The following is a 12,380-nucleotide window of genomic DNA, read 5'->3' on the forward strand; positions in this document are numbered from 1 at the left end:
GCCTCAAAACCACATCGCAACGACAGCAACTGGTCTTATGCAACTGGGAGTTCAGGAGGGAAGAGGCTGACTACCCACAAAACATTACTACTACCACATCTGTTCTAGATTTTTAAATATAGTGTTCTTGGGGCAAGCAAATAGTGACTACTGGATGGCATGTGTTCTGTATCAAAAACTAGAGCTGATGTGGTCTATCCAATGCAATTTTTCCTGAATCAGCACCCCGAAGAACCCAACTGAATCTAAAGTTGATCTAAAACTGATTCATAACCCTTTTGGTATTAATGTTGGAGAGTGGTCCCTAGTCAAGTGGTCCCTGGTCAAAAAAAGTTTTGGAACCACTGGGCTAGCGGTAAAGCACCTAGGGATGGAGGCTCTACCCAAGGCATTTTCCAGCAAGGATAACTTTGGATGGAAGCAAATATTGTTGTACGGACCTACTGCAATGAGAACCCTAAATTCTCCCTCCTTCTGTGCAAAACTCACAAAAAAAGAGATTTGATCAAAAAGTCCCGTCCCGTCCTGGTCCCCGTCCCCCACCCCCCCCCCCACCCAGAAGCAAGGCATCTCAAGTTGAGAAACACCACTTCTCAGCCCATGCCATAAAATCCAATAAGGAAGGATTCACAAAACATGTCTCTTCCCCCCCACAATTCAGTGCCCCCCACCAAACAAACAAATGTCTTCCACGAAGAGTCCCGCAAAGTTGTCCCTTTGTTTCAAAAAATACAACATAATCCAAATTGGAGGTGAGCATCGTTGGTTCGGCTCAAGGCAGGCCAGGGGGCAAAGCAAAATAAGGTAATGGGAATGTGCCGGGGTTGCCAATTGAGAGAGAAAATAGGCGCTCATTTGCCCATCTCTCTTTTCCCTTCCGCAGTTGGCAGCCTCCTTGGGAATTGCGTTCAGCAGAAGGCAAACTGTCATTCGCGAATTACTCTAAAACTGTCCATTAGACGGTTTGCGGGGAGCGCGGAGGAGAGAAATGCATCTTCCTCTCCGCTACTTTGGAAATGATTTGACCGATCGTGCCGGCGCAAAGCAAGGCAGTTTTCTAACAGAAGCACAGAACGGGGCCAGGCTTGTACATGTGTGTTCGTTGTGGTTGCTGCTATAATTTTATGTTGCTGATGTTTTCATGCTTGTGTATTGTTTCTTTTATATGCAGCACTCTGGATTGAGTGTTTCTGTGAGCCGTCCCGAGTCCCTTCGGGGAGATGTTGGCGGGGTACCAATAAAGTTTATTGATATTATTATTACATACATCTCCATGGCACATGCGTGCTTGTGCGAACACACCCACCTCGGCACTAGGAAAGGCTTTCACGGCCAGAGTCTAAGTCCCAGATTTGTGTGGCGAAATGTGGCTTGTTAGTGATTCTGAGCAAAATTTGACGAGAAATGACCGACACAGGCGATGTAAACTAGAGAAACCAATCTGGGTTTGTGTTGAAGTTGTCTAATGAAAACAAAAGTGTGTGAAGGAGAAGGGAGGAAAGAGGGATGGTGAAAAGGCTGAAGAAGGGAAGGAGGAATAAGTTACTATTTGTTTTTATATGATGGGTTATTATTTTTTGTTATTATTTGTGTATTGGTTGTACTCAGGCACTGAATGTTTGCCTTTTTTTGTAATTGGAATCCGCCCCAAGTCCCTTCGGGGAGATAGGATGGAATATATATATAAAGACTATTATTATTATTATTATTATTATTATTATTATTATTAAGGAAGGAAAAGTAAAAGAAGAGGAAAGGGGGGGATGAAGAATGGGAGGAAGGAAAAATAGAGCAAAAATTGAGGAAAGAAAGAAAAATAAAGGAAAAAAGGATGGAGGGAGGGAAGGAAAAAGTAAAGGAGGAAGGAAGGAAGGAAGGAAGGAAGGAAGGAAAAAGTAAAGTAAAATGGAGAGAAAACAGAAGGGAGGAAAGAGAAAAAAAAGAAAAAAGGAAGGACACAAGGATTTCCCACAAAACTCTTTTAAATTGTGATTTTACCATTTCACATGGTTTCTCCGTAGGAAACCGGTACTTAACATAGAGAAGAGAAACGAGAACATAAGCACAAAATAAAAACCAAGGGACAAAATTTATTTATGTATCTACGATTCTATGATTCTTTATGTATATATAATATATTATATTATTAGCACAGCACAATATTAGTATTATATATTACTATACAGTACTATGCCACTATACTGAAATATTATTAGTAATATATAATATGCAATTATTATATTATTATATTGTATTATTATTAGTATTATATTGGATTGCATTATGATATTATGATATTATATTATATGTGTTCACAATATATTATATTATTAGCATAGCACAATATTAGTGTTATGTATTACTATATGGTACTATACCACTATACTGTAATGTTATTAGTAATATTACATGTAATATATAATATACAATTATTATATTACTATATTGTATTATTATTAGAATTATATTGCATTATAATATTATGATCAATATTACATGTACATACAATGTATTGTATAATTAGCATAGCACAATATTATATTAGCACAACTCCATCTCCATGTCTTTTTGTTCCAAAGAGTGTGCTTCCTGCACCAATGATCCCTGGTGACATAAAGTTGGGCACAACACATCGTCTCCTGGCCGCCAGGCCAACCAAGATGGCAAACGGCCCCGTCTCCCAACGCTCCGTGCACAGAATCGAACATGGCGTCCATATTTTTTTCTCCCCGAATGCGCACCCAGCCTTTGTGGGCAATCCCATCTTGGTTTTGGCCTCGCAACCTCCCCAACAGGCACACCTTGATTTCAAAACACACAAGAGAGCATCCAACCCATCTCAAACCTCTCCCTCCCGCAGACATTTCAATCAACGGTGGAGGCAGAGACGTGTTTAATAAACATCTCTCTCTCTCAACGTTCTCCAGGCCCTCAGCTCCCAACATAAAACATTACGACGGGTCGGGAGATATCAGGGAGGCCTGCGGGTGATCCGAAATTACATTCAGAAGGGGCAGAGCTTCCCGCGTCTCCATTTACGATGGATTTTTAATTTAGACACAATTATCAAGGAGGGTATCTTTCCTTCTTTTCCCTTTTCTTCGTTGCCTAAGGAAGCTGTACCTGCCAGGCAACGGAAACCTCGATTTCCAGATGGGGAAAATACTGCAGGGAGGAAAATGTATGTTTTGGACACATTTGGAGCGTTTTGGCTTAAAACCAACACGTCTTCCTTCGCCTTTTCCAAAAGACAGACACTTTGCCAACCGACGCGGTTCAACATTGGCATTTTCCCATTGCGAACCATGATTTCGGTCTGTAATAAATGTATAACCAATATATACCAGCGAACCAGTTGAGTCTTAGATACATGCTCTTGCTGGGAAAATGGTTTTAGGTCTCATTCCATATACATCTCATCCAAAGAGCAAACCTTCCTGAAGCGAGATGCAAAGCCATTGTAAAATGGAGGAAATTTGCTTTACGGAAACAACCGTCCATTCTACAAATACCAACTTCAAGAGTCTGAAGGCAATATTTCCAACATGGACTGGGTCCCATGGAAACCTACCAGGTTGATTTCCATGAAACTGACCCTCTCCCTCTATGTCGAGACACATTATTGGGGTTTTGTGGTTATTGCAAAGTCAGGAACCAAAACACAACCGCACTTTCCCCTTTTCCTCGCAGTATATCATTCCTGTAACTGAAGGACTGACAAAGGCCGCAAACCCTTCTTATAATGGTGCAAACAGTACGAATCGCCCCCAACGTGCAAATTTGCACGCTCTAAAAACGTAACACACCATGCACACACATATGAGTCCCAACGGGATAAATTGGCAGCATTCATTGGCTAGGAACCTTGTTGGTCTAAGTAGTGAAAATCCATAAATTTGCCTCCATTTCTCTGCTCGTGGTTGCTCGCTTCTTATCTGTCTCAGAGCATATCATTAAAAATCATGATTACGACAACGACCACTTAATACGACTCATATTTCTGCAAATATCCAAGTGCTTCAGTGGGAGGGGTTAAAGACAGTGACCCAAATATTCTCCCTTTCTTAAGGGACACATTGGGCTTTTCAGGAAGGCAACGTAAAGGCTGCTTTCTAAACACAATTAGAAGGTCGAATGCAATGTGTATATAAAAGCAACCAAATATCCCGAGAAAGCAAGCGTTGTCCTGCTGTTTTCCAAAATGATAAATAAATAAATCACATATCTGAAATATCATCGACTTCACGTTACAAAAAAAAAGCTTACACAAGGACGACGTTATTTGCAATTTTTATGTTGGTTGTTGTTGTTTTGTGTTGTTGTCTTTGCACTTTTTGTATAGTGTGTGTTTGCACCTTTGAGTGCGTTGTGAGCTGCTCCGAGTTCTTCCGGGAGATGTGGTGGGGTATAAATAAAGTACTACTACTACTACTACGGTATTTGTGGTGTTTCCACTCCGAAAAGTGGGGTCCCACTGCAAAAGTGCATGGTCTATGTGGAATTGCAGGGGAATGAATTATGATTTGATAAACTGGGGGGAAATTCCGCAACACACAAAATGCATCTAATTCTACCAGGAAAGGTAGATACTTGAGCAAAGGGACTTGTAAAGTTAAAATATGTGATGACCCGAAACCTACCATTATTTTTGTGTTTCTTTTGGGTGGGGGTCCAAGCAGCCAGACTTGTCTGAAAGGATCAAGAGCCATCACAAATCCTCCCAGGACATTTGGGGCACCTAAATCTCCCAAAGCCTTTCTCGTAATGCAAGCCAAGTTGAAACCCACTCTGAAGTAGGCCCTCAACAACTTCCCTCCGTCTTCTCCCACACAGAGGTCCCCATTGAAAGAAGGGAGCAAACTCCCATTCCAGCCTCAGACATTTCACCCCACGAATGAAGCCCATCATTCATAATGGCCGGAAACGGGCCAAAGGGCTTGGCTGAAAGTCCCCCTTGGAGCTCTCTTTCTCTCTCTCTCTCTCGGCAAGAACGGAGGGGAGAAAACGATCTTCCATTGAGACATACAAAAAGATTGAGAAAGAATGGGATTGCTACTTAGGAATGCTTGGAACCAGGCGGAGATGTTTTGTGCACGTTTCACACAGGCGGGACAGGGCCTTTGCACAACGGTTCACTAGTGCATTTCGCATACAAATTTCTCCCCTTTTGGGGTCGCAGGTTGGGGGGGAAAACCCCACTGCTCGCGATAACACAGTGACATTTTTTAAAATGGCGCACACACCACAGAGTTATCCCCCACAAGAGGTTTCCTAACCCATTGCCGAAACTTTCGGGGAAAACAGAAGAGATCAGCGCAACTACAGAGAGAAAGAAATTTGACAGAACGAATATAATAATTGACCTATTTTTCACACCTTGGGACTGCGGGTGCCACCCACTCAACCCTCGCTGCCAGCTAACAATACAGAAGGCGAGACAAAAACCAAGGGATTCTGGGCTTTAAATGGGGACAGATATGACAAATTTATAAATATGAAGCAAATGTAGAGGCTACGCGCCATAAAAAGAGCCACAGTGAAATGGACAGAAGTGGGAACCCACACTTCTATGTCCCCCTCTTCTTTTTCTATTTGGAGTGGGTGATAGGGGGAGATAAAGGATGTTTCCCATTGATATCCCCCCCAAGATTTACAAACCCACCTCCGTATCTTTAGAGCAACATTCCAGCAAAAGTTTGTACTTTGGAGTACAGTCCCATCCATCATGAGTAATATTGTCCAACCACCTATCTGCAACTGCTTCATACTTTGGAAAGCTGTGATAAGAGTTCAAAAAGGAGAAGGAAACACACAGTTCTTAGGACTCTTTTCATCCTTTGAGATGAAAAAGAGGGATAGAAATAGGACAGAGAGGACAAGAAAGAGAGAGATGTTTCCTGAAGGACCACATAGTCCTTTATTTTTGTATCATACAATCAGGGGCATTTATCTCCAAGAGTTCACAAGGGATGGAACATGAAGAAAGACGAAATGAAATCCAAGGAAACTTGGGACTTGCCTGAAACTTATGACTAGGTTGCAGGTCAGAGTGTATAAAGTCTGAAAACAACATAGAAAAGAGCTCTTTCTCCATCCAAAGAAGGTCTACCAACATGGGGACCATCCTTTGGACACCAGTGGCAGATATGTCTCCTTCTGAATGTCCAAAGCCACCCCAATGCTCCCCAGTTTGCAACCTGAAAGGCTCAAGTTATTTCTCCTGACCTAGAGGTCTGGTAGCAAGGCATGAGGTTGCCCACCAGCCAGTCGGAAAGCCCTACGGCGGGAGGAAGAAGGTCAACCTATTGCCTTCTCCATCCAGAGTGGAGAAGAGAGACGGAGAGGAGGGAGGGAGACAGAGAGAGAGAGAGAGAGAGAGGCAAAGTGGTGTTTTAATTTGACAAGAAGCAAGTCCTTAAGTGACGCGTAATTGATTTTACAGTCTGCCGTGCTTTGGAAAATTGTCCGCGTTTTGTTCTCCTTGGCTGCACAGGCTTACAACTTCCTCGAATTGACTTCTAGATGAATGCATTTGATGCGTCTTATTTATTTATTTACCCATCTCTCTCCCTCTCTCTCTCTCTCTTTGCAAGGCTGTCTGATTCCCACTCAGGGAACCAGATGTAAGACAGGTGCTCAGAAAAAAAAACACCATATATATGGATACACACATATATTTAAAGCTATGCATACACACATAATGCTTATTCCTCAGTGTGGAAAGAAAAAGGAAGAGAGAAATGTTGCTCCATTACAACTTATATAAACTTAGCCTTAAATTGGCCAATGTACATATGTAATTTCCCATCCGCTTGGAAGTGTTTACTATCTGACATTTTTGATGTTACTCAAACAAAAAGAATAAGTTTGTGTTGATGGTATTTCTAAGGAAGGAAGGAAGGAAGGAGCCAAATCATTCCAGTCTAGGTTTTTTTGCCCTATATGTTTTTTTGCCCCATATGTGTGTATTTATAGGTATACATATGTATGTGTGTGTATGGCAGTACCAGAGGGTACATTTGTGCAGTCCCACATCTGCTTGTTGCCAAGACGAAGAATAAACAGACAAAATGCAACTGACAAAGTGACGTAAAAAAGGAGAGACATGCGGACCTTGGATGGCATTTACCTGCCGGCCGTTTCCCAATCCCGAGTCAAACTTAGACAACCTGGACTTAGAAGCACTTTTCCAACAACAAGAACAACAACAAGAATCTGACAGCTGCACTGAGCTATCTACAATATTTAACTACAATAATAATACAACATCTAACAACAACAGCAATAATAATCTGACAGTTGCAGCGATCCACAATATCTACCTACAATAATAATACAACATCTAACTACAATAATAATCTGACAGCCGCAGCGATCCACAATATCTACCTACAATAATAATACAACATCTAACTACAATAATAATCTGACAGCTGCAGCGATCCACAATATCTACCTACAATAATAATACAACATCTAACTACAATAAAAATCTAACTACAATAAAAATAATCTGACACATAAGCCGCACCGAACTATCGCCTTTCCCCATCGCCTGCTTTGCACGGCGACGTAAATGACAACGCTGGTGTGGGATTTTGGGGACATCAAATCAAGTCAAGTGCCAGCCTGGAAAAGTCAAGACGGTCCCAACGCAAAGATAGAAAAGAGCCCAGTTTTGGCCTCTGCGAGGAGAACCAATACCCCCCCAAATCCAGTTCTCGGCTTGAGAGGCCTGGACCTGTGGCCCACCTTACCTGGGGTTGCTCTTGTTCCAGTACACGGCGTAGCGGTCCGAAATGACTTTGCTGTTGTCCTCTGTCCAGACGCAGACCCCGACGAGGGTGACAAGCAAGGCAGCTACCTCCAATTGCGGCATCGTACCGGATTTCCGCCCCTTTTCTTTCCTTTCTCAGCTTGTTGTCGTCTTCTTCAGAGACGAGGCTCAATTTGTGCTGTTCTGCAAGCGAGCTTTGCTTTCCTTTAGGGAGAAGGGGTCCAGCTCATGCTTCTGTCCAAAGTTGTTCTCTTGTTTTTCCAACCAAAACAGTGCTTTCTTGCAAAACCCCAAAAACACAAGACATCCTTAATTCATACCTTTCCAAACAGACCCCAATGCGTTCGGGGTCTCTTTGCAAAACAACGGCAAAAGCATCCCAAGCGGGGTCAAGTCTATGGCAAAGGGTAGGTGGACTTCACATGTGTCCCGTAAGGAGAGAGTAACAGTGTGGGGCTGTCCTTTTGTGGGGTTGTGTTGCTTTTTCAATCCCACATTAAGGGAAAAGTCCTCTGTTTTCGTCTCTAGATCCTCAGAGACAGAAAAGAGAAGTCATCAGTTTAATAATAATAATAATAATAATAATAATAATAATAATGGAAGTCCTTCAGTCCAATGGAAGAAAGATGCTCAGAAAACTGGGGGAAAGGGACGGCTTCTCACTCATTTCCAAAAGAGCCTTGTCTCTCATTCCACAAAACTCCTTGCAAAGAAATGGCATCAGGCGGCAAAGTTGGGCTTCTTCGTTCTGCTTCGCCGGGCTTCGGCCATGCCTCGCATCTCATTAAAAAAGGATATGTCCAATTTTTTTAAAAAAATCCAATATATATATATATATATATATAATAGAGAAGGAAATGATTTTAAATTTTTTTTTGTCCAGTTGATCAATGCAAAATAAAATTTCCAAAACAGATCAAGAAGAAGGAAAACTCCAAAACTGCCCCACAAAACTCAGCGTCCGTCCCAAGTTTGGCTCGAGGGAACAAAGCACCAAATTGCTCCTGTGTCAAAAGAAAAAGAAATGCACTTCCATCAAAAAAAGGGATTGAAAGCAAAAAATCAGAAATTAAAGATGGATTTATTTAGTTTTTGCAAATTCTAAGCCTTTCCTTCCAAAACCTTGTGTCCCAGACAATCACAACAGGTTTCTAACTCTTGACAAAGACAAGGCAAAGAAGCAGGAAAACCCACTTTTTTTCCCCCTCCTCCTTTTTTCTCTCATTGACAAAAAAAAAGAAAGAAAAAAGAAACATGCAATAAGCTCTCTTTTGCAACTGGGAAGAAAGAGGAGGGATCAGAGAAGAAACAGAGGCAATATTGCAAAGGGAAAAAAGGGAGGAAAGGGGAGGGGGCTGTCCCAAAAGCCATCCACATTCACAGATTGCCCTCTCCACCCCCCTGTTAGGGCATGCATTTGCACTTTGAGATAGAGACATAGATAGATAGATATATATAGATATAGATATATTAAAAAAACATGCTTCCCACCTTTACATATATATTTTTCTCTTTTTTTTCCCTGGTGCAGCAAACTGGGGAAAATGCAATTGGTTTCTGCAAAAGGGGGGAAAGAACCCTGCTACAGTTGCAAGAGAGACATTGTTGCCATTTGATCACTCACCCTAAACTAACCGCTGGCTCTTGCCTTCTCCCCTCCCGCGCCTCGCGAAAAGGGGCGTGGCCAACACAAGCCACGCCCACGCCGCCCACGCAAGGTTGGTTGGCCGGCGAGGTTTAGCCCCGCCTCCCTCCTGGTGGGAGGGGTTTCCTCCTGTAGTCCCTCAATTCAGCTCTATTGGGAAAGGGGAGAGGGGAGGAAAGAGGCGAGTGAATGAGTGGGAGCCCAGGAGAACATGCCTTTTTTTCTCTCTCTTACTCATAGAATAGATAGATATAGATATATCTACATATAAGGAAAAGGAATTTATGTTCATCTCCAAAAAATATCTTGGCAATATATATATGGATATAATATATAATATGTATAATATATACACTATATAGAATATTATATTATATTATACATCTATCATAGAATCAAAGAGTTGGAAGAGACCTCATGGGACATCCAGTCCAACCCCATTCTGCCAAGAAGCAGGAATATTGCATTCAAATCACCCCTGACAGATGGCCATCCAGTCTCTGTTTAAAAGCTTCCAAAGAAGTAACCTCCACCACACTCCGGGGCAGAGAGTTCCACTGCTGAACGGCTCTCACAGTCAGGAAGTTCTACCTCATGTTCAGATGGAGTTTCCTTTCTTGTAGTTTGAAGCCATTGTTCCACGTCCTAGTCTCCAAAGAAGCAGAAAACCAGCTTGCTCCCTCCTCCCTGTGGCTTCCTCTCACATATTTATACATGGCTGTCATATCTCCTCTCAGCCTTCTCTTCTTCAGGCTAAACATGCCCAGCTCCTTAAGCCGCTCCTCATAGGGCTTGTTCTCCAGACCCTTGATATCTACATCTATACCCAAGCTAGTTATAGATATAGATATCAAGGGTCAGGAGAACAAGCCCTATGAGGAGCGGCTTATATCTATACCCAAGCTAGTGGAGCCCCCGGTGGCGCAGTGGGTTAAACCCCTGATCCGGCAGGACTGAAGACCGACAGGTCGCAGGTTCGAATCCGGGGAGAGGCGGATGAGCTCCCTCTGTCAGCTCCAGCTCCTCATGTGGGGACATGAGAGAAGCCTTCCACAAGGATGATAAAAACATCAAATCATCCAGGCGTCCCCTGGGCAACGTCCTTGCAGATGGCCAATTCTCTCACACCCGAAGCGACTTGCAGTTTCTCAAGTTGCTCCTGACACAACAAAAAAATAAATAAACCCAAGCTAGTATATATATAAATAATGTGATATATATATAATTATATATATATATATATATATATATTATAATATTGTGTAATATTATATTATTTATATAAGTAAAAATGTAATGTTCGTTTGTGGGATTAACATAACTCAAAAACCACTGGATGAATTGACACCAAATTTGGACACAATCCACATATCTGACCAACAAATGACCATCACTCATAAAAACATTGAAAAACACAGCGGAATAGGCTTAAAAAGCCAAAAATTTGAATGTAAATTTCCTGCTACTTGGCAGGGGGTTGGACTGGATGGCCCATGAGGTCTCTTCCAACTCTATGATTCTATGAAAACTACGCAAGTGAGGTTTGTATATCTGTGGAATAATGTCCAGGATTCGAGAAAGAACTCTTGTCTGCTTGATTCTATGATTCTATAGTATGCAATATTGATATGTTTTATAATATATATATATATATATATATATAATATTACATAATATAATAAATATAATATATAAATAAATAGAGATAGATAGATAGATATCACATTATTTATATATCTACTAGCTTTAGTACCCAGCATGGCCCAAGTTATTTGAAAACACCAATTTTTTAATTGTCCAAAATGCATAAGGTTGTGAATGAACTACAACTCACATCATGCCAGAGTAACCCCCTGAAACTCCATCAGGACATAAAGTTTGTTATGTTGCGCAAGTTTGCTCTAGATTCATCATTGGTGGGGTTCAGTGCTCCCTCTGGCTGTAGGGTAAACTACAACTCCCACTATGATGAGTGGATCCCCTCAAACTCTTCCAGTAGGCTGAGTTAATCATAGGAGTTCTGTGTGCCAAGATTGGTCCAGGTCCATCATTGGTGGAGGTCACTGTTTCTCTGGTTGTGGCTGTAGGGTAAACTACAATTCCCAGAAAGGAAGGTCAGTTCCCCTCAAACCCCTCCAGTAATCAAATTTTGGCATATCAGGTATGTGTTCCTAGTTTGGTCCAGATCCCTCGGTGCTTGGATTCACAGTGCTCTCTGGATGTAGGTGAACTACAACTCTCCCAAATCAAGGTGACTTTTCCCCAAAGACCTCCAGTATGTTTTGCTGGTCATGGGGGTTCTGTGTACCAAGTTTGTTCCAACTCCATCTCTGCTGGAGTTCAGAGAGCTCATTGATTGCAGGTGAACTATAAATCACAGTACCTACAAAATATCCAGGACAATTCTCCTCAAAATCCTTAATCATGGGGGTTCTGTGTGCCAAGATTGGTCCAGGTCCATCATTGGTGGAGGTCACTGTTTCTCTGGTTGTGGCTGTAGGGTAAACTACAATTCCCAGAAAGGAAGGTCAGTTCCCCCCAAACCCCACCAGTATTCATATTTGGGCATATTGGATATGCATACCAAGTTTGGTCCAGATCCATCCTTGTTTGGGTTCATAGTGCGCTCTGGGTGTAGGTGAACTACAATCCTATAAATCCCTCCATAGGCCTCCAGTATTTTGTGTTGGTCATGGGAGTTCTGTGTGCCAAGTTAGTACCAGGTCCATCGTTGGTGGAGTTCAGAGTGCTCATTGATTGCAGGTGAACTGTACATTCCAGTATCTACAACTCCTATAAATCATGGTGAACTTTCTCTAAACCTCTCTAGTATGTTCAGTTACTGATCAATTCCTCTGTTTGCTGTATGCTATAAAAAAGAACAGGAAAGGGTTAAGAGAGAGACAGTGGGCGGGATCATGCAAATTCCACACCAATGGATAGAGTCAGAAACACTGA

At 42.0% G+C, this 12,380-nt stretch overlaps 1 protein-coding gene across 2 annotated transcripts in view; it reads right to left on the reverse strand.

Moving 5' to 3' along the window:
• EFNA2 (ephrin A2) overlaps positions 1-9,474 on the reverse strand; it is a 204,692-nt gene extending 195,218 nt beyond the window's left edge. Inside the window, exons 1-2 of one of the 2 annotated variants that reach the window (XM_067473447.1) lie at positions 9,402-9,474; positions 7,758-8,781 (exon numbers count right to left, since the gene is read on the reverse strand). In XM_067473447.1, coding sequence (XP_067329548.1) covers positions 7,758-7,879 — 122 coding nt within the window. In that variant the 5' untranslated portion in view covers positions 7,880-8,781; positions 9,402-9,474. Of the gene's footprint in view, positions 1-7,757; positions 8,782-9,268 lie in introns of both variants that reach the window. The other variant, XM_067473446.1, reaches the window with a different exon arrangement.
• Positions 9,475-12,380: the final 2,906 nt, after the last annotated feature.

The sequence above is a fragment of the Anolis sagrei genome, chromosome X, assembly GCF_037176765.1.
Source record: "Anolis sagrei isolate rAnoSag1 chromosome X, rAnoSag1.mat, whole genome shotgun sequence".
Lineage (NCBI taxonomy): Eukaryota > Metazoa > Chordata > Lepidosauria > Squamata > Dactyloidae > Anolis > Anolis sagrei.